The sequence below is a fragment of the Vidua macroura genome, chromosome 37, assembly GCF_024509145.1.
Source record: "Vidua macroura isolate BioBank_ID:100142 chromosome 37, ASM2450914v1, whole genome shotgun sequence".
NCBI classification, from domain to species: domain Eukaryota; kingdom Metazoa; phylum Chordata; class Aves; order Passeriformes; family Viduidae; genus Vidua; species Vidua macroura.
The window spans coordinates 698725-721273 of record NC_071607.1 but is presented as its reverse complement, the minus strand read 5'-3'; the positions used below and the strand labels follow the sequence as shown (position 1 = coordinate 721273).

General features: G+C 51.7%; 2 protein-coding genes across 3 annotated transcripts; one reads left to right on the top strand and one right to left on the bottom strand.

Annotated features, from left to right (window-relative positions):
• Positions 1-6718: 6718 nt before the first annotated feature.
• On the top strand, positions 6719-10757 carry LOC128821250 (zinc finger protein 239-like). 2 transcript variants are annotated; one of them, XM_054002194.1, is made up of 3 exons: positions 6719-6971; positions 7641-8309; positions 8478-10757. In XM_054002194.1, the coding sequence occupies exons 2-3, from the start codon at positions 7668-7670 to the stop codon at positions 8994-8996; spliced, it is 1161 nt and encodes a 386-aa protein (XP_053858169.1). In that variant the 5' UTR covers positions 6719-6971; positions 7641-7667; the 3' UTR covers positions 8997-10757. The 2 variants fall into 2 exon arrangements, with proteins under 2 accessions (XP_053858169.1, XP_053858168.1); XM_054002193.1 differs by having other exon boundaries at positions 7641-10757.
• Positions 10758-16658: 5901 nt separating this feature from the next.
• Positions 16659-20307, bottom strand: LOC128821242 (uncharacterized). Its single transcript, XM_054002185.1, has 3 exons — positions 20181-20307; positions 18837-19910; positions 16659-18505 (listed from the first exon to the last, which is right to left on the bottom strand). Exons 1-3 carry the CDS (start codon positions 20193-20195, stop codon positions 17648-17650), a joined length of 1947 nt encoding a protein of 648 aa, XP_053858160.1. The 5' UTR covers positions 20196-20307; the 3' UTR covers positions 16659-17647.
• Between the last annotated feature and the right edge of the window lie 2242 nt (positions 20308-22549).

The window sequence follows — 22549 nt, the reverse complement described above, 5'->3', positions numbered from 1 at the left end:
TCCCAGGTTTCATCACAAAAGGGAATAGGAAAGCGGACGCATTGGCCATGGCAATAGAAACTGCTCACATTCCTGACATCTTTGCCCAGGCAAAGTTGTCACACGCATTTTACCATCAAAATGTACCTGCCCTTATTAGAATGTTCAAGCTTTCAAAAGATCAAGCAAAAGCTATTGTTGCCACATGTCCCAAGTGTCAAAATTACCAGATACCCTCGATGGGGACAGTAGTCAACCCCCGAGGACTGAACAGCTGCCAGCTGTGGCAGGCGGACGTAACTCACTTCACACCTTTTGGAAGGTCAAAATACGTGCATGTATCGGTCGACACATTTTCGGGAACAATATTTGCATCAGCTCATCCAGGAGAAACTACACAGCACACCATAAAGCACTTACTCCTTGCATTCACCACCCTGGGAGTACCGAAACAAATCAAAACGGACAAAATTAAGAGAGTTCTTCAGTGAATGGGGAATAGAACACAAGAGAGGTATACCAGCAAATCCCACAGGACAATCAATTGTGGAAAGGACACATCAAACCCTCAAAAGAGTCCTCAATCAGCAGCGAAGAGAGACAAAAATCATATCTTCAGTTGAGAGACTTTGCAAGGCTCTCTACGTCATCAGTTTCCTAAGTGGTACAACATCAGAGCCTGACCCGCCAATTCTTCACCACTTTGCAAATACCACCCAAGCAAAGCTCACTGAGAAACCACCAGTGCTAGTGAAGGACCCGGAAACACATCAAATTTCTGGGCCTTTCCAGTTGATTACTTGGGGTAGAGTGTATGCATGTGTTCTACTACCATCGGGTCCAAGATGGTACCCAGGAAAAAACATAAAGCCATACCTAGGCAATGCAAACGCTACTCCCACAAACAGTGACAAGAATTCTCCGGAGTCAAATACAAGACCTCCTCAAAATCAGACAAGCTCTGCCTGGAGACGAAGACGTCGCCAAATGTCCACATACAGAAGACCATCCCATTACGCGACAGCAGACAAAACAGAGAGTGGAAAAACATTCTGCTGTAGCAGTTAAGCCATAAGCTAGAAACAACCTGAATACAAATTGTTCTCTGAATGATATGTTATTACCCTTTGTTTACCCTAAAAAACCCTATTGCTTTCCCTTCCTAACTTGTTAGCTCTTACCAAAAACCTCTAACCTTACACCCACTCCCCTATCCTTAGCTTATAGAAAAAAAAAAAAAAGAAAAAAAAAAAAAAAAGAAAAAAAAAAGGGGGGGAGGGAAGGGAAGGAAAGGAACAAGAGAGAAAACCCTCTCCTACCACCATAAAGATAACAAATGTTGCTTATATTCCCTATCAGAAGCCCCACCCTTATCCAAAGATGAAAATTATCTCCATCGGTGCTGTCCTCACCGCTGCCTGGATGTTCTTCAACATACAGTATGCCTACAGTTGGATTAGCCCACAGCCTAGCCACAATGTTTGGGTAACCTTAGCAAAAACATTAAAACAGGATAACATGTGCTTATCCATGGGAAGCATTGATAACCCAGTTTCCACATGTTTAGTAGGGATTCCATTCATAGCAGACGATAGGCCCGCCTACAATTCAGAGCTTCTCCTCACCACAGGTAAGAGACCCAACATGGTAGATACTTGGGACGAGTGGACAAAAATGTTGCCCAATGCTCAAGAGGAACCTCAAGAATTGGACCTGTTGGGGTCCTCCAAGGCAGCATACTGCATCAAATTTTACTTTAGACGTCCAAAGAGCAATTAGCCAGAAATTGACCAGACAAAAAACACATACAGAAAGGATGTATCACCCATTAACAAAGCCTATAACTATCTGGATTGGTGCAATTACACCGCTCGGGTGATCTCTGTATCCTCTCTCCACCCCAAAGTATTACCCAAGGGAACTTTTCTCATCTGTGGTGACAGAGTATGGGCTGGGATTCCCTCCGGCCTTCAGGGAGGTCCCTGTAGCCTTGGAAAACTTTCCACCCTCACTCCAAATATTACCTTGTTACATAATTGGAAAAAAGAAAGCTAATTAAAATGCCACAAAAGATCCTACATGGAATTTGATGAAAATTGCGATCCAAAATTATATGATTGGAATAAAACAAAAAAGATTGCAGTCTCGCTATTCCTACCCTGGGTAGCTGCAGCTAAAGCTCTTGGGGAAATAAATCATTTAGGGTGCTGGCTCAGCAAGCAAGCCAATGCTACCTCTGCCACCCTAAGTGATCTTTTAAAGGAAGAAGAAACCAGGAGACATGCATCACTTCAAAATCGAGCAGCGATCAATTTCCTACTGCTAGCCCACGGACATGGCTGCGAAGACTTTGAAGGGATGTGTTGTTTCAACCTCTCTTCACGCTCAGAATCCATCCACGCAAACATCCAGAAACTGAAGGAACTTGTGGAGGACTTAAAAGTAGAAAACAACCCAGACTGGGTTAATGACCTTTTCAGTCAATGGGGATTAACGGGATGGGTTGCATCTTTGGTTAAGGGAATTTTGTGGATTTTCATTGTAATTGTCATTGTGTTAACTATGTTCTCATGCCTTGTCAACTGTTTCAAAAGAACTATAGAACATGCATTTTTACTAAATACAGAGAGTGGAGTTATAGCAAGGCCTCCATGGAGGTCACTAGCCTAAGATAAGAAATGCAGAGTCATGATGAGTGGAACAGAGTGGTCTCTCTTCAGCACATCAGACCCCTGTTATCTCTCTGTAAGGCTATAGGTCGTATTCTCCTCGACCTCAGCCATAGGACAAATCCTGATCCCTCAACAGCCTATATAAACCCATACCTTTGCCCTGTTCAGACGGAAGAGCTGTCACTGGAACCCTTTGCAGAAACTACCAATAAAGACATCTCCGCAGAACTCCACACAGCCTTCACCTCTCTCCTTCCCTGCATCTGCTGAGGCACTTTGCGAGCACAGAGCTGAAATCACTAAGAGCTGAAGTCACTAAGAGCTGAAATCACTCCACAGGTGCTCGCAAAGTAGCCAGCGGCTCGGAGCTAGCTGGGGGGCCCAGACTGCACATCAGCACAGTGCTATCCAGGACACCTACGGCAGCTGCTGCCCTGGGGGCCAGACGGACCCTTGGGGACCGCCAGGCTGTAATAGTTCTCTTCTATCTTGTCTTCTAACTTCTGCAAACGTGTTTCTATTGCTGCAATTTTGGTATGTGTTAGGCCACGTATAGCATCTGCACATGCTTGGAGCTTTTTGGTCATATTAAGCACAGTCTCTTTATTATCATTTTGCTTTATTATTGCTAAAGCAGAAGCTTGTGGCTTAAGTCGAATAAGTTTCTGTTACATTACGGGTGTACACGGTACTAAGTTTGGATTTACAGTGGTTATATCATCTGAGAAGACAATTTCTGTTACTGCTATTTTCTTCAAGAGTTGAATTCTTTGTTCTATGGTCTTTTAGTGGATTTGTTGCATATAAAGATTGTCTGCATACAGATGTCTTTGTGCTACATTTCTTAGGACCTGTGCCCAGAGACTCTGAGAGTCAGCCCCCTTCACATTCTTTGGTCAATAACTGGATCATGTGATAGGGATCTTAAATGCTTTGCTTCACTACTGTCTAAAATCGTAGCCTCCCTTGTAGCATCTTAAAGATGGATTAACTAACTAACTATAGATTTATTAGGTTTTTGAGTGTAATCTTTTTTTAGGCTACGAAGGTTCTTCAGGGAATAGGACTTAATAGTGGCTTCTGATCTTGTATCAGTTGCTTTAACTTTAGCTTTTGTGTTAGTAATTGGCTTTGAGGGTCTTTTTCCTGGATCATTATTGTCGGTCACTGGTCAATTGGTTTTGCTTGTGTGTTTCTTTCTTATAGCGAGTGCCAGTGGCTTAGGGTTACTGTCTGGATTAGCTACAACTTGAGTAGCTGGGGCGCTGGCTGCAGCCTGAGTGACTGGGATAGCTGCTGGTTTATCTCCCTGCCCTCCTTTCTCTGTTTGCTGCCTTACAGTATTTAGTAGGGTGCGATAAGCATAGGCTAGGGTCTAGCTTATTGCAATGTTTCTTTTTTCTCTAGAGTCATCATGGCACTTCTCTTTCAGGTAGTTCTCTACCTTATCTGGGTTCTGAATTTGTTCATGGGGAAAATCCCACTCTACAGGGTCAGAAAATTATTTTAAGATTTGGCCTATATTTTCTCATTCTCTACACTACTCAGGAGTTTCTACACCTGGGTCAGGGGTCTCATCAGCTCTTCTGGACATCTCAGCTTTCACTTTAGAGAAGCTGTGGACTGTATAAAGGATGTTAACTAGGAAAGATACTAGAAAGATGATCTCTTTAACATTTAGGGAAAACTGAACATTCTTAGAAGTGACATAACAGATTTAAAGGAGAAGAAGGAAAGGAGAGGCTGGAAAACCTAATCTCCTGCTCCTCTTCTAATAAACTGGGTGTAATTACTAATAAACTCCTAAAGCATACTACTGGAAGTAGGATACAGGGTAGGATGAAGAAACTATAAACTATACATATCTTGAACAGACTCCAGTATTTTTGTAAATGCTCTATAAACTACTATCACTAAGGCTAGTACAATAGCTATTTTAATCTGTGTTCTTCTACTGTAAAAACTATGTGTAAGGGACAATATTCTTAGTGACTAAAAAGGTACTAAAACCTCAAAGAACCTTAGAGACTAGAGCTACATGAAGGCCTCTACCCCAAGAGACATTATGAGTATAAGTAACATGGTTACTGACTGCTGTAACCCACTATAGAACAAACACAATAAAAATGTAATTAATAAAGGTTTTTTTCACATTCTTGAGCCACACGTTGGGCACCAATAAATGTATTTGTCCTGGTTCAGGGTAAATTTGGGAGAGAATCTCCAAAGGGGTTCTTTTAGAAGGCAGATTCAATTGGCCGTTCTCTCTAACTGGTTTGGGGAAAAATACTTCCCTGGAGAAGAGTGGAAAAAACTGTTCATTAAACAAGAAAACTTAAACAATATTAAACAATGAAATTTCTTGCTGCTTTAAAAGAGAGACAAACTCAGAAAAATTCCTCTCTTGCCTGGGTTGCAGCTCGGCTCACTCAGTCTCTTATCTTTCCCTCTGGCGCTGGAAATGCTGTGGCCCAGGCCTGGCCCACTGGGCCACAGGTGTGAGCTGCTGGTGCTCTTCTGGTCTAGAGCAGGTTTCAGCAGGTCTAAAGAAAAGGAAAAAACTACAGTCTAGGGAACTTCTTTGCTTCAGTTAGCTAAAACTAATTAAAAAGCAAAGGAGAGCTCTGTCTCACTGTCTGTCTGCAGACAACACAGTCTGGGAGAAGGAATGTGGAAGAGTGAGTGTAGTTTCTGAAAACAAACTCTGCACTTCTTTTCTCTGTCTTTACTCTTGGAATAAGTCCTAAAGGTGCAAAACTTATTATTCAGCATAAACAGAACAGACAACTGGGGATACAAGCATCATACAGTCAACCTAGGACAGGGTGAAAGTAATTTTCCAGCTGAAATTCAAAGCATTGTCTGGGATAATGCCATTCATTCTGAGAGAATGTCCTGGTGGACTATGGTAAATTTTTGGATTATATAAAGAAATCTCAGAAGCATCTGTGACCTATGATCCTGCTTCTAATGTGGGCACTGCCTTTGTACTTACTGTACGTAATGCCACTTTTTATGTTATCCACCCCATCATCGCACTAGGATTAAATTATGAAAAATGGTGCTCTACCCCCCAGAACATAGGGTGCGGGCATGAAAGGTGATTGAAAAGTGGCAAACAGTAAACTTAGAATCTTATGCTACTGGGGAACAACTAGGATACATTTGTGAAAGCAATACTATTGATGCTCAAGATATGCGTTGTGGCATGCACATTTCTCTCTCTCTCTCTCAGGATTTTTGATAGAGGTGCACAGAGAGAAAGAAAGAGAAAACAATTTCTATTTATGCTCCTTGTTTTTCTCATGTGGAATGTGCTTGGAGAATTGTTTACCTGGGGTGATTGCTTGATTGGATTCTGGTGAGGATTGTTTGAGCCTGGTGGCCAATCAAGTCCACCTGTGTCTGGATTCTCGCGAACAGGGTCACAAGTTGTGAGTAGTTAGATATGACAGTTAGAGAAAGTAGGTATGTAGTTTTAGTATCTTCCTTTATATAGTATATTAATGTATTATAGCATAGTTATAATAAAGAAATCATTCAGCCTTCTGAACTAAGTCAGACATCATCATTCTTCCCATTGGGTTCGCCTGCATTTTACAATAGCGTGTCTTGACACTAAACAAAGTATCTGCCACTTCGAGATTCATCCAGTCACTGATCAGAAAACTGTGCTTGTATATACTAGAAAAGATTGCGTGTGCTTGAGAACTCCTTGTGCTATTGCAATTGTGCATTCACTTACGTCTCATTATCCTGCTCTGAGTTTTGGAGTTTTCTGCCAGAAATCTCTCCCCTCCCTCATTCACCCACAGGGCTTTGGGCAGTTTTCCCTTTTTGGGGGAAATCCAAGCGATGCACTGATGCTCCTAATTAGGGGTAGGAGAAGTGAGGCTCGTGGGCTTGCCGCAGAGGCGGAGGCAGCGAAGGCGCAGGGCCGGGAAAGCCGTGTCGGGAGGTGCGGAGAAGTTTGTTTGTGTTTGCGCTGGATGCCGGCCCGGGCCCGGGCCCGTTCCAGGGCTGTTCCTCAGCTGCGGCTTTGCCCTCGCCCAGCGCGGGGGGCCCTGAGAGCGCGGGGCGAGGCGGTGCCGTGTGCAGAGCCCGCCCCTCGCTGCGATTGGCCGGCTGTGCCGTCAGTCGTGGTTGTGGCGCGCTGATTGGTGAGAGCGGGGCGAAGCACGGCCCCGCTGGCGGCCTGAGGGCGGCCCTGGCTGGGCAGCGGCGCCATTGGCGGAGCGTCTGTGCGGGCCCGGGAGCGGCGGCAGCGGCCGGAGGCCGGGGAGGCGGCATTGGCGGAGCTGGGAGGCGGCCCCGGCGCAGGTGGGAGCCGCGCTGGGTTCTGCGGGGGCTCGGGGCTCGCTGCGGGCGGAGGGGGCGGCAGGGGGCTGCGGCGGCTTGCTTGTGCCGTGTCCGGCCCGTGGTGGCCCTGGGCCGAGGGCGCTGCGGGAGCGGCTGCCCGCGCTCTCCTTCCCGCCGCTGCCTGGGCAGGAGCCGCTGCCGGAGCAGCGCTGCCTCGTCCCGCTTGCTGTGGCTAGGACAGAGGTGGCTGCCCCGTCGCCGGGGCCGTACGGGGAAATTCACGTCGCCGGAGGTTTCTGTGCCCAGAGGAGACCGAGGAGTCCTGTAAAAGTGACTTTATTGCTGAGCAGAGGGAGAGGCCGTGGGGCATTTGCCATGCGGTCTCTCCCATTGTTGTAGTACGCAGCCTCCTTTTTATGCTCATTTTCCCGGCCGCATCTCCCTCTGCCTTTGCCCACTGGCTGAGGAACTTGGAAGGTTGAGACTTCCCGATGCGCCTGCTGCATGTCCTCGTTAATGTGCACCCCTCCTTGTATATAACATCCGATATTCATGGCTCTGTTAAGTCTTTGTTCTTCTGGAAGTTCAGGAATTTAGCGGGACTTTGAGCAGCTGTGTCAATTTGTTCCTCCTTGGGCAAGGAGGAACTCCCAGTCCAAGGTGCTCTCCTCTTGTTTTTCCCCTTACCAGGATTTGTCATTGCCAGGGTGTGGCTGGATGGAGGAGGAGGAAAAGCCCCAGAGATCCTGCAGGAGGAGGGGCTGCAAACCCAGCCCAGGGAGCTTCGGGGAGGAAAGAGCTCCCCTGAGGCAGGAAGGCGGCTGGAGATCCAGCCGGAGCTCGGAGCTGGTGGAGGAGCCTCGTGGCAGGGAGAAGCCGCACAAGTGCTTGGAATGTGGGCAGGGTTTCACCTGCAGCTCCAAGCTGATCCAGCACCAGAGGATCCACACTGGGGAACGGCCCTACGAGTGTGGGGAGTGTGGGAAGAGCTTCAGCCGGAGCTCCACCCTGATCGAGCACCAGAGGATCCACACTGGGGAACGGCCCTACACCTGCTTGGAATGTGGAAGGGGATTCACCCAGAGCTCCAACCTGATCCGGCACCAGAGGATCCACACTGGGGAATGGCCCTATGAGTGCTTGGATTGTGGGAAGGGTTTCAGCCATCTCTCCACCCTGATCCAGCACCAGAGGATCCACACTGGGGAACGGCCCTACGAGTGTCCTGAATGTGGGAAGAGCTTCAGCGACCGCTCCAGCCTGATGCGACACCAGAGGATCCACACTGGGGAAAAGCCCTTTGAGTGTGGGGAGTGTGGGAAGAGCTTCAGCCGGAGGGGCCAACTGATGCAGCACCAGGTAATCCACACCAGAGACTGGCCTTATGAGTGTGGAGAATGTGGGGTGAGCTTTAGCCAGAAGGGCCACCTGATGCAACACCAGAGGATCCACACTGGGGAAAAGCCCTATGAGTGTAGGGAATGTGGGAAGAGCTTCAGATACAGCTCTGGCCTGAGGAAACACGAGAGGATCCACACTGGGGAACGGCCCTATGAGTGTGGGGAGTGTGGGAAGAGCTTCAGCCAGAACTCCCAGCTTATGGAACACCAAAAGATCCACACTGGGGAAAGGCCCTACAAGTGTGGGGAATGTGGGAAGAGTTTCAGAGGAAGCTCGGCCCTGATCCAGCACCGGGTGATCCACACTGGGGAATGGCCCTACACCTGTTTGGAATGTGGGAAGGGTTTTGGGCGGAGCTCCAAACTGAAAACACACCAGCGCATCCACACCGGGGAGAGGCCCTACGAGTGTCCTGAGTGTGGGAAAAGGTTTCGGACCAGCTCCACTCTCCTCAAACATGAGCGGATTCACACAGATGAGAGGCCCTTCCACTGCCCCGACTGTGGGAAGGGCTTCAACCGCAACTCCAACCTCACTGTGCACCGGCGCATCCACACTGGGGAGAGGCCCTATGAGTGTGGGGAATGTGGGAAGAGCTTCTCCACGAACGCAGTCTTGACCAAACACCAACGGAGGCGCCACTAAGGGAAGCCCTCTGAGTGCCCTGAGTGTGGGAAGAGCTCCGTGTGGTGCTCCAGCTCCATCCTCCATGAGAGGATCCACTCTGGATGTTCCTTAGTGACCCCCATTGGGCAGAGCCCTGGTGATCTGTTGTCTTGGTGATCCATGTTGGGAAGACACCTGGATGGAGTGCTCCACAGCTTCCTGGCTCCTTGTGGGCACCTGGATGAACTCAGGGGCAGGAGCATCCATCGGGACACAGACCAAAAATGGGAATTCCTTGGGGAGAGTGGATTTGTTGACTTTCAACCCCGGAACATCTTGTGCATTCAGTCCTATCTTCTGGTGGCATCAAGGAATACTGAATGTACTTGGAGGTCTTTTCCAATTTCAGGGATTCCATGATTTTGATTTCCTATTGCCCAAGGGTATCTTCTGCAGCCAAATGGTGAAAAACTTTGGAAAAAACCAAGATTTTGGAGACAGTGGGGTGGGAATTCCACCAGAAAAGGTTCTTCCCTTCTATCCAAGCACGTGGATCCTCAGCTGGCACGGACATGGAAATCCTTTTCTTTTGGCCTTGATTTGTTTTTCATTTCTCTTCATCCCTTCAAAATATCCAATGCTGGGGTAAAAATAGACATTGAACTAAGACATGGGTGTGGTCATGGTAGGACACAACATGGTGGGACACAGACATGGAGAGTGATATGGGCATGCATGGACATGGAGGGGGACAGGGCCATTCATGGAGACATGGGGGGGACACAGGCATGGATGGAGATGTGTGGGACAATGACCAGGATGGAAATATGGTGGGGAGACAGCCATGGGTGAGGAGATGGTGGGGCATGGTCAGTGACATGTGGGGCCAGTGCCATGGGGGGAACTGGCAGGCGATGTGGGGGATGCTGGGTTTGACGGAGTTGAGGGTTCCTGGGAGGGACTTGGGCCTTGCTGAGGCCTTTGGGGAGCCGAGGCCAAGTGGCTCTGGCTGCGCTGGAGACCCTGGCGGAGGTTCTGGGGCAACTGCTCAAGGACCCCTGACCTGGAGCCCCAGCTGGACATTGGGCTCCTGGAAGGGGATGAATGTCCTTGTCCCCAGGAGGGAACTCCCAGCATCCCCAGGGTGACAGGCAGCTGAGGGGCCACAGCAGGGTGGGGAAAGCCAGACAGAGCTGTCACACTCCTGAGCTACACCCCAAATTCCCAAAACTGAGGGATTCCTCCCAGGAAAAAGCTGCCAGGAGCTGCCTGAATTGAGAGAAAGGGGGGATGTGACCCCCAGACTGAGCAGGAGGGGCTTGGATCCCCCAAATCCAAGCCCAGATGTGAGAGGTGGAGGTGGAGGGACAATGGGGAAGGGGTGGAAGAGCAGGGGAAAAGAGGATTCTGAGTGGGAGCGGTATGGGACCCCAGGTTGAGTTTGGAGAGATCTTTCTGTTGGGGGAAGGATGGGAGTGGGGAGGGAAAGGTAGGGATGGGACAGAAAAAGGGTGGTTCCATGGGGATCCCTTAGTGTCCCCATCACTTGATCCCTGGAGTGATTCCCTATGGCTCTGATGATTTATTAAAGAAATATGGATATTGATCTAGCACCGATATCCAATTGTGACGGAGAAAAACTCTCTAACAGTTTAAAGTTAGAAAATGTATGTTTATTGCGACGCCGGGCAGCGTGTGGGATAGCTCCCAAATACACACTGCACCTTTCAAATGATTACAGAGTCCTTTTATCCACACAAGAATCGAATACCCAAAATACAAATACATATTCATAATTTAGTACATCTCATTCCTCGCTTCGTATGCTAATAATTTCAAAAGCTATTAAGCATGTGTAGTTTGTTCCTTGAAATGGATCGGTGGTCCCTTTCATGGGGAGGGGTCCCAAAATGAGGAAGTAAATGAAGTCTTCCTCATTCTGACCTTTCTACCTTTTCAATGCAAATATGACAAATGAACCTTGGTAGAACTCCCATTCCTTGTCTTCAATTGGTTTCAGAACAGAGGAGGCCCACAATTGTCTTATGTTCCTAAAAGCTATTTGTCAGTTTCTATGTTCTTCATTATAAACCCAGCTAACTAAACATTGTATTGACAAGCAATCAATTATTAGATAACTACTAACTCTTAACTTCATCAAGGCCTACTTACAGAATCCTTTTATTTTAATTAACTCTAGTAAGGCTTATCTCTAACTAAAATCTTAGCTCCTCTAAAATCTCTAAATCTCTTAAAGTTTATGTTTCACTGAGGGGGAATGGATTTGCCCTGGGTAGGTCCCCAAGCCCCCTGCCCATCCCTGGGGGGCTCATGGGGGGGTTCCCTCCACCCAAAAGCTGGTGGTGCTGCAGCCATGGGGGAGAAGTGGGTGGGAAAGGGGGATCTTGCGTGGGCACAGAGGAGGAGGAGGAGGACGGGGAAGAGGAGGAGCAGGAACAGGAGGAGGAAGAGGAGGAGCCACAGCAGAACCACATGGTTTTCCTGCCCGTCTACTGAGGCTGCAGCTCCCCTGGCCCTGGCAGCATCGACACCCCCAGATCCCACAGGTGAGTGGGGAGGGGGAGCTCGCCCCAAATCCATTGGGGGGTTTCTGGGAGGTTTTTTTTTGCAGGGAAGGGGATATTTGGATCTTGCATTGGCCCAAAGGTGAGATGCAGATGTCCCTTTGGAGAATTGTGGAGGGTTTCTGTGGCGATCTCTCTGTACAGGCTGGGGCAGTGGTAACACTTTTGGGGGAACATTGGTTTTGGGGTTCCAATTGGCATCGGAGTGGGGAGAGCAGCAAGGGCCAATCCCGGAGCTGGGGGATCCCTGCAGCCTGGAGGGGTGGGGGAGGCTGGAGATGAGCAGGGTCTGGGCCCATCCGACCCTGAACAGGGCGGTGACTTCTTGAGCTGGACTTGGGCAGCAGGACCAAGGTGCTCACCTCTTGCTTTTCCCCCAAGCCAGGATTTGTCAATCCCAGACTCTGTTCGGATGGAGCTGGTGGAGGCTGTGAGGAAAAGGAAGATAGCATGGGACCCTGGGGCAGGTGAGGAGGAAGTCACTGCCCCTTTCCCCCTCTCCTCTGTTCCATCTCCCAGCCCAACATTGCCCCTGGCTGCAGGACAGCCCCGCTGCCAACGCCATCCTGCCAGGGATGAATTGGTGGGATCTCCTTCCCCTTCCCTCTGGCACAGAGGTAAATCCCATCCTCTCCTTGTCCACCCTCCTTCCTCATTCCTTCCTCTCCTTTTCTTTCCTTACCCCAGGCACTGAACTGCAGACGGAGACCTGGGAGGACAAATCCCTGGGGCAGAACCTCTGTTTTGAGGCCATTTTGAGCAGCTCCACAGCACAGGAATGCAATGGGGAGGAAAAGCCCTGGAGATCTCATACAAGGAGGGGCTGCAAACCCAGGCCCGGGAGCTGCAAGGAGGAAAGATTCCCCCTGTGCCGGGAAGGCAGCCGGAGATCCATTCGGCACTCAGAGCTGGTGGAGAAGCCTCATGGCAGGGAGAAACCCCACAAAGTGCTTGGAATGTGGGAAGAGCTTCAGCCAGAGCTCCAGTCCTCAGACCTGATCCAGCACCAGGTGATCCCCATGGGGAAACGGCCCTACGAGTGTGGGGAGTGTGAGAAGTGTAATGAACAAAGTTCCCAGGTGTTCCCCAGAGACGTGGCAGGGCCTTCCTAGTTCCCATGGCAACACTGGAATGGCTGCTGGCTGTAGCTGAGTACCGATATTGAAATGTTAATTAGCTAATTGCTCTGTTTGTTTTCTCTAAACTACCTGGAGATAACCTGCCTCCCCCTACCATACAGACATTCTGGGACTAAAATGCAAATAAAAAACCCCTTGGGATCATGGGAGCATTTTTTAGGGGATAAAGACACCCCTAAATAAAGAACTAAACACAGTAGAGGGGCCTAGACAAATGCCCTAGCTGAGGAAGAGGGAAACACATCCCCTGAATGACTTTTGCCCGTCATCATCACCTAAAAAAGACTAGACTATAATAGGCTGTGGGAAGCGGAGACGGAAAGACAGAATCCTGGTGCTGCCACAAGGGAAGGAGCGGGGATAGCTGTTGTTCTGGACTTCAGCAACAGACTCTGCACGCCATGCCTCTTCATCCTCTGGCCACCAGTGTGCCACAAGGAAAGGAGAGGGGACAGCTGCTGCTCTGGACTTCAGTGACAGACTCTGCACGCCTCCTGGGAAAGCTACAACAGCGGGGGTGAGCTCTGTGTCGGGCCCCCTGCCCAGCTGATCTTTTCAATTAAGAGCTGAACATTTATAAAGGCATTAGCCCTGTTCATTTCAGAAAGGGCTTTGGGTGGAGCTCCAGCCTCATCTATTGCCCCTTCACACAGAGGAAAGGTTCTTCTGCTGCCCCAGCTGCGGCGAGGGCTTCAAGCAAAACTCCACCCTCATCACCCACAGGTGCATCCACAGCAGAGAGAGGCCCTACGAGTATGGGGAGTGTGGGAAGAGCTTCTCACAGAGCTCAACCTTGACCCAACACCAATGGAGGCACCACTAAGGGAAGCCCTCCATCACGCCCTTTTCTCTGCCCACAGAGCTCCTGAGCCAGTGGCAGCCGCAGCCCCTCCCCATGGGCTTGTACCTGGCCGGGACCTCCTGTGATCGGGCACGGAGGGTTTGGGCCGTTGTGGATATTCTCAGTTCAGTCAGAGAGAAAAAGAGACATTTCTACCAGTCTGGGCCTGGGAGGGAGTTGGAAAAGAATGTAAATAATTCTCTATCTCTCTTGTTCACATTGTTTTTAGATATGTTCTGCCACCGTGCATCATTCAGAGCACACTGATGGTGTGAGATGTTTTTAATTTAAGACCAATGAAATTGGTCTGCACAATGTTCTTTATAAATAGAGTGGTGCATTTGAAATAAAGTGGAGTTTTCTTCTCGCCGTCTGGAGTTCTTCTGTTCCTGTCCTGCCTCAACAGCGACCAAGTGTGACATCTTAGATGTAGCTGTTATCTCAGATGTGGCTGTTGTTATCTCAGATATGGCTCTTGTTATCTCAGATGTAGCTGTTACCTCAGATGTGGCTGTTGTTATCGCAGGTGTGGCTGTGTTGTGGTTTAACATGGAAGTGAATTTTTTTTCAGGAAGTTGGGTTAAACTAATTAGTGGTCAGGTTTGGATATTGGCACTTAGAGTGACCACTGAAAGTATAGATAGACACACTTCTGAGAACACAGGGGGTTAAAAGCAAAAACTCTTAAGGGAACTGTTTCTTTAGTTCTGGTCGTCAGAGAGTGCAGACTCTCTCCTGCCCAGCCATAGGCTGGGTGAGAGAGGGGAAGCCATGCAGCCTGGTCTAATTAAGCTGAGGGGGCTGAAAGTCTAGAACTGAGTTAGCTCTTGCGGACAGAAGGGTAAAGAGAAGCGAAGATGCCTTTCTTCCCCCCCCCCCACCCCCAGAGGGAAAGAGACAGAGAGCCTGACAGCACTTAGAATTTGCCGATAGAGGAGAAAGAGGGGGGGGGGGGGATGATGCCTAGTGTGGGATTTAAGAGTTCTAGGCAGAGATTTCAGCTATCTAGGGAGTCTGAACTTTTAACTCTTTCTTGAGAAATAAAAGCTTTGTAAAATATTAGTTTTCTTCAATTTATAGTAGAAGAGAGACAGTCCAGAACTTGAAATGTTAGAAGAAGAAATTTTTAAGTGAAAAGAGATGATAGAGTAGGTTTTAGTTAGACTTTTCTTGCTAGCCATAGATTGAACTAAATTCTCTTACAATAAAGACTGCATTTTAGGGGAATGCAGTGGTGACCCAAGGAGACCTGCTTCAGCAACCACCAGCACAGGAATGGCAAGAACAAAGAAAAGCTGAAGAGGAAATAGTGATGCCCTCTGTCTTCAAGAAATATACAATCTCTATTCCTGGACCCTTAGCCCCAGGGAAAAATAAGAGAAACTGTAGTCCCAAGATGAGAAGCTGAACTGTTGTCCCTTTTAGTCCATAGCAAAGCATCCTTAAAAGAGCCCTATAGGCGGTTTGTCCATGCACAGTAGTGAGAGCACTGTAACATAGAAAGAAGAGTGTCACACTAGCAGATTTTCTCCAGGCAGTTGCCATGTGTAACATAGAAACACAAGAAGTAACAACTGTGTTTTCTGGGGGGTTCTATAGAAAGACTCATCTCTCCCTTGATAAACTGAGTATTGATTATCTAAAGAGTAGTAATTTAATCAAGAATCCCAGGTAATGTTTCATAGTAATTGTTTTAGAAATTAAGAAGAAAAAGAGTGTTTTAGAAAGTCTTCATCCTAGATTTAGTGTGTGTATCTTTTATACTAGTAGTAGTTTAATGAAGTTTTTTTTTCCTTTGTTATTAAGCTTAAGCCTGCTCTGCTCTGTTCCTGATAACATCTCACAGCATTCATTTGAGAAAGTATATTTTTATGAAGGCACTGGCATTGCGCCAGTGTCAAACCATGACAGGCTGTTATCTCAGATGTGGCTGTTGTTATCTCAGGTGTGGCCGTTATCTCAAAAGGCCAAAGGCCCAGCGAGTGGCCACTAAGGACTGTGCCTCAGGAGTCCCTGGCACACTGCACACCCCCACAATTGGCCCTGGCTGAAGCCCCCAGGTGATTTAAAGCAGGAGGAGAAGAATCCCAGCTATCAGAAGTGACGTTTGATAAAGATCTAAAGCCCTGAGGGACACCCAGCCCTGGGCAAATTTCCAGTTTCCTGCCTTTTTTTAAGCCTGTGTTTTGTTGAGAATCTTTCAGTACAGCTATTTAGTTTTATAGAACTATTTAGTGTTACAGTGTATGGTTTAGGGCAAATTTGGGAGAAAACCTCCAGAAGGAGCCCCCCCTAGAAAGCAAACCCCCACAGGCCCTCCCCCCAACTGGTTCAGGAAAATTTCCTTGGAGAGAAGTGGAAAAAAACCTGTTTATTTAACAAGCAAAGCGCTCCCCTGCACTAAAAATGAACCACACCAGATGACAAAACTCTTTCACCGCTCTGAAGAGATGACCAATTCAGAAAGTCTCTCCCGTGGGTGGTTGCTCTGTTATCGGTCCCTCCAGTGCGGGGGATGGCTGCTGCAGGTCACAAAGTGCAAAACTCTCAGTGTTTCCCGGTGTTTCTCGGTGTTTCCCAGTCCGGAGCGGGTTCAGATGGTTCCAAGACAAGGGAAAAAAAAACAGTCCAGGGAAAACTCAGAGTGCCTCAGCTGGCTAAAGTAACTAAAATGCAAAGGAGCACTCTGTTCTGCCCCGTCCGTGCCCAGACACCACAGTCCAGCAGAATGGGGAGGAGTGTTGCTTTTTGAGGAGTGAGTGCAGTCCCTGATAACAAACTGAGCTTCGTGTTCTCCCCGCCTTTGCTCTCAGAACCAGTCCTGAAGGCACAGAAGAGAATATCCAGCAGAAACAGAACACACGATTGGGGGTACGAGCATCATAACCTCACCCGAGGACAGTGTGGCAACAGAGGAATTTATTTTCCACGCCTCCCCGTGTAAAGGGCATTTTGAAAGACCGGGTCTGGGTATTCTCTTTGGTCCAAACTCCTCGTCCCCTTGGGGTCTGGCCAGTGAAACGCTTGCAGCTTCATACGAGATCTGATTGGGAGAAGCCCCTGTCAGTCAATCCTGGGGCTTGGTAGCTCCGGTGACATAAAATAAAATCTGTTTGTATATTAATGCAAAAAAATATATATTGATGCAAAAAATTTATATAATGCAAAATATTTATATATTAATGCGAAAATATTTTAATAAAATATACATTTCCATTTAATTACTCTCTCTATATAATATTACTATCTATATCAATATTATGAATATGCATGAATCCTCATGAATATGCATGAACCCCTGTGATGTCAAGATGTAAAGAACACGGTTTAATTAATGATGAGCTTTTGGTAATTAGCGCCAGGATTTTATCCCCTAACAAACTTTTATAAAAATTTCAATTTGTGACCTATGTTTCTCACAGGGGGTCCTGGCTCATAACGGGGGGGCAGGACCGAGCCCCAAGGGACCCCTCAAGTGCTTGGGGCCCCCCTGGTCCCACCCCCAGGCCTCCCCCAATCCTGTTCCCGGGGGTCCCGCAGCTCTGGGGCGTCAAAGGGGAGGTCCGTGATAGGTGTGGGGGGGCAGAGGCACAAAGGGGGGTCTGGGCCCGGTGCTCGGTGGGGTCGGTGCAGGAGGGGGAGCCCAGTCCCTGTCCCAGTGCTCAGGGGTGGCACTGCCTGGGGGGATCCTAGGGTTCAAGGGGGGGTCTGGTCCCTGTCCTGGTGCTCGGTGACAGGGGGGGTGGGGGGTCAATGCACGGGGGGGGTCCCGGTGCTTGGGGGGGTCCTGGTGGGTGCCTGAGGGCGGTGTGTGACACAGGGAGAGACCCCGGTGACACCAGGGACCTGCACACGGGTGCTGGGCCAGTCCTGGTGACACTCAGAGGGCTCTTGGTGGCAGAAGGACCCCCCCCAGTTTCTCCTGCACAAGGTCCCGGTGACATTCGGAGCTGGTGGTACTCGGGGGACTCTTGGTGACACTCGGAGCTGGTGGCATTTGGGAAGCTCTGGGTGACACAAGGAGCTGGAGGCACTCGAGTATCCACAAGTCTCCCCAGTGATGTCACTGCCCTGATGACATCACAGCAGTGACATCACTGTCCCCGCAGCAGCCTCAGGACGTCCTCAATGGCTTTCTGCTATTGCTTGGCCACCGGGGCCACCGCACCCACTATAGGGACTGAAGAGGAAGTCATTGATGTCCCCAAGCACTCCCTGCAGCTGACACATGAACAGCTTGGTGCTGGCCTCCCACATCCGCTTGGCCTCCACCGCTCTGGCCGCCAAGGCCTTGGGGACATCGGGGGACACCTTCTTTATCTCCTCCAGGGTGGCCTCCATGGCCCTGAGCCGGCGCTGCATGTCCCAGGTGAACACGGTGCCTTTGTCACACATCTCCACCAAGCGCTCCAGCAGCCCCAGGACCACCTCTACCTGTTCGCTCCTGGTGGCTGCCCTTGCTTGGCTGGTGGCCACCACGGCTTCTACCATGGCATTGTTGGCCTCCTCATCACTTGTGGACACCGAGACCACCTCCGCCCTGTCCAGGGTCAGCAGCAGCTGCTGGTGGCCCGTGGCCATCCCGTTGCTGCAAGCTATCACGATGCAGGCGCCCTCATCCCGCACGTCCCAGCCCAGGGCAGTGGCCGTGTCCTCACAGGCGTCGCGGATCTTGGCAGCCTCCTCGGCCAGCCGTTCCCAGCTCCTCCGGAGTGTGGCTGCCGACTCTCGCCAGGCCTTGGCCACGGCTCTCACACTGGCCCAGGTGGCCCCCGGGTTGGCCTCAAGGGTGGCCAGGGCCTGGCCCAGGGAGGTGACACTGCCACGCTCCAGGGTCTTACGGAGGTGCCAGATGACGCTCCTCATGTCTGAGCACAGGAACTTTGGGTACACGCGCTGCTGCGCACCCTGCTGACCTGGCCCGGTCAGAATGGCCACCACCTTGTCCAGGGTGGCCAGAATGTCAAACATCACCTCCTGCATCTGGGGAGGGGACAAGGGAGGTGTCAGGGACCTCATGGCACTTGTGGCCTCCTGGGGTGGCCCTGTACCCTCGTGGGGTCCCCTTTGCCCCTCCGTCCCTTTGTCGGCCTCTCGTTCCCTCTGCCACCCCCACCCCTCCCCTCGTAGCCCCTGTCACCCCTCTGCCCCCACTGCTGTCCCCTCTGCCACCCCTCTGCCAGCACACTCATAGCCCCTGCCATCCCTCGCTGTGCCTTCTGCCACCCTCCCCCCCCCCGTGTCCCCCCTATCCCCCCATGCCCCCTCCCCGCCATTGTCCCCTCTGTCCCTCTCTCCCCTGCCCTTGTCAAACCTTTTGGGGCTCCACGCTGGCTGGGGACACTCTGGGGACGCTCCGGGGACGCTCCGGGGACGCTCCAGGGACGCTCCGGGGACGCTCCGGGGGCCCGACGAGCCTCGGGATGGCCTCAATGGCTCTTTGGCACCGCTCGGCCACCCCGCAGCCACTAGCGCTGTCGGGGTTACCATCGAAGAAGAAGTCGATGATGTAGACAAGTGTCCCCACCAGGTGGTCCTTGGCCAGGCGGGCGTTGGCCTCCCACAGCCGCTCGGCCACGGTCACCTTGGCCACCAAGTCCTCAGGGACATCGGGGGTTGCCTCCTTTGTCCCCTCCAGGGTGGCCTTGATGTCCCCAACCCTGCGCCGCAGCTCACGGGGGGAGGCGGTGGCTTCGTCACACGCGGCCACCAAGCGCTCCAGCAGCCCAAGGGCCGCCTCCACCTTCTGTCTCACCATGGTGGCCCTCGTTGCCTGGCTGGTGGCCACCCTGGAATCTCCCCTCAGCTGGGCTTTGTGCCCAGCCACCATCTCAGCCACCTCCTCCCTGTCCAGGGCCACACCCAGCTGCGAGGCCGCAGCCACCAGGATGTCCCGAGCTGTCCCACAGCCGGCAACCTTGTCCTGCAGCTCCCTGGCCCAGGCGCTGGTGGTGGCCACCATGTTGGCTGCTGCAGTGGCCACCTCCCTGCAGGCATCGCGGAGCTTGGTGGCCCTCCTGGCCAGCCAGGCCCAGGTGTCCTCGAGCACGGCCACCGAGGCGTGCCACTCGATGGCCACCATTATCACATCGTCCCACTTGGTCCACGGCGTACCTGCGTAGGCGGCCAGGGCCTGGCTCAGGGAGGTGGGAGGGTCATCGTGGCAACCATCGTCATCCTCGCAGGTGCCACGGTGCTGCCACCAGGTGCCACTGATGCACTCCAGGCTGGCCCAGAAATCCTTGGTGAACCTCTCCAGGTCCCAGTGCAGGCCCCACGGGGACACGGGCAGCAGCACCAAGTCCTTGTCCAGACTGGCCATGGTGGCCAGCAGCTCATCCAGGACGGCCACCGCGGTGACCTGTGGCTGCAGCAGCGCTGGGGACAGCTGGGGAGGGGACAGGGACCTGGTGGCACTTGTGGCCCCGAGGGGTCCTTTTTGCCCCTCCTTCTAGGGCTCTGCTGTCCCCTCTGTCGCTCCCTTGTCCCCTCTGCCATCCCCTCCTCCCCCTTGTCACCTGCCCCCTTCCCGCCACTCCCCGTGTCCCCCATCCCCCACTGCCCCTCCCCTCCTCTGTCACCTGCCCCCTCGCCCCTGTCCCCTCCCGCCACTCCCGGGCCCCCTATCCCGCCGTGTCCCCACTCCCCCCCGTCGCACCTCCTGGGGCTCCATGCTCACTGGGGCCGCTCTGAGGACGCTCCGGGGCTCCAACGAGCCAGTCCCGGCCCAGAGGCGGCCCTGGCCCAGATCAGAGGCGGTCCAGATCAGAGGCGGTCCCGGCGCGGAGCCGCGCGGTACCGGCGAAGCCGCCTCACCACGAGCGCCCGAAATGGCGGGCCGAGCCGGTGACGTCACGGGAAACGGAAGCGCGGCGGAAACGCGGTGCATTGTGGTCCCGGTGGGGCCCAGCCCGGCGGAGCGGGGCCGCGGGGGGGGGGCGGGAAGGGAATTTGGGGGCGCCGAGGGAGCCCCGGGACCCCCCCGGCAGCGCGGGATGGGCGACAGCGACGGCGGTCAGCCCCGGGCAGCGGCGGGAGCGGGGGGGGGGCGGTGAGGAGGGGGCCGGGGGTGGGTTATGAGGGGGTTTGGGGGGGTCTGAGGGAGAATTGGGGGTCCTGAGGGGATTTAGGGGGGGATTTGAGGGGGTTTAGGGGGTTCTGAGGGAGAATGGGGGGTCTTGCGGGAATTTTGGGGGGGTCTGAGGGGATTTGGGGCGTCCTGAGGGGATTTGGGGGATTGTGAGGGGGTTTGGAGTGTCCTGAGGGGGTTTGGGGGGGGGGGGGGCTGAGGGGATTTGAGGGGGTTTGGGGGGTCCTGAGGGGATTTAGTGGGGGGTCTGAGGGGGTTTGCGGGGATCTGAGGGAGAACTGGGGGTCCTGAGGGGGTTTAGGGAGGTTATGAGGGGATGTGAGTGGATCTGGGGGGGATTTTGGGGGTTCCTGAGGGGGAATGGGGGGGTTGAGAGGGGTCATGAGGGGATTTGGGGGGTCCTGAGGGGGTTTGGGGGTCCTGAGGAGGTTTGGGGGGATGTGAGGGGGCTGAGGGGATGTGAGGAGGTATGGGGGGTCCTGAGTGGATGTGAGGGGTCATGAAGGGCTTTGGGAATCCTGAGGGGATTCGTGGGCTTTTGGAGGGTTCTGAGGGGGTTTGGGGGGTCCTGAGGGGCTTTGGGAAATCCTGGGGGGGAACTGGGGGTCCTGAAGGAATTTGGGGAGTCGTCAGGGGATTTGGGGGCATTCTGAGGGAGTTTTTGGCAGGATTTTGGGGGGTCCTGAGGGGGTTCGTGAGGATTTTGGGGGTTCCTGACTGGGTTTGGAGCATCCCGAGGGAATGTTGGGGGTCCCCGAGTGGACTTTGTGGGTCCCTGGCTGGATTTGGGGCGATTTTGGGGGGATTTGGGGTCATTTTGGGGTCCTTGACCAGATTCTGGGAAGATTTGGGGTAATTTTGGGGTCCCTGATAGGATTTTGGGTATTTTCATGTAATTTTGGGGTAATTTTGGCTCTCTGATCAGATTTTAGGGTAATTTTGGGATCCCTGACTGTATTTTGGGGGATTCTGGAATCCCTGACTGGACTTTGGGTAATTTTGGGGTCCCTGATGGGATTTTGGGGGTCCCTCATGGGATTTGGAGGTGATTTGGTGCAATTTCAGGTCCCTGATGGGATTTAGGGGATTCCTGACCATATTTTGGGGGGATTTGGGATTAATCTGGGGGTATTTTGGTGCAATTTCAGGGTCCCTGATGGGATTTTGGGGAGACAGTGACTGGATTTTGGGATAATTTTGGGGCAATTCTGGGGGAATTTTGGGGTCCCTAACTGTATTTTGGGGTGACTTGGGGTGATTTTGGGGTCCCTCATGGGATTTGGGGGTAATTTGGGGTGATTTGGGGTAATTTCAGGGTCCCTGATGGGATTTTGAGGTATTTTGGGGTAATTTTGGGGTCCCTGACCGTATTTTGGCGTATTTTGATGCAATTTTGGGGTATTTGGATGCAATTTTGCTGTATTTTGTTGTAATTTGGGGGTCCTTGATGGTATTTTGGGGGCAGTCTGGGTACTTTGGGGTATTTGCATGCAATTTTGCTGTATTTTGTTTTGCTTATCCCACTCGCCCCAACAACGTGTGCAGTGTCGTGACTCAGTTTCCCCTCTAAGGCATTTAACCCCGAATGTGCCGCTCCAGTGTCTTCCAGAAACTCTGTGGGAACCCAGGGCACAGGGAATATTTCTCTGCCTGCTATGAGGGGCCCTGACCCCCTAAGAAACACTGCCTTTGACCCTCACCCATGGAGAGAGCTTCCAGGACATCGAGGTGGACGAGAGCCTACGAGAGTGTGAGACAGACACTAGAGAATAGCGTAGTGTGTCACTGGGGTGAGAAATTCGGGTTTTGGGGTGTTTTAGTATGGAGCCAAGATGGAGGGCATCGGGCATTGGGCTTCTTCTTCTTCTTCATCTGCTCCCTTTCTGCAGTGTTGGTGGCACAGGGTGATTACCCGAGGAATGCCGCAGTTTTTGGTT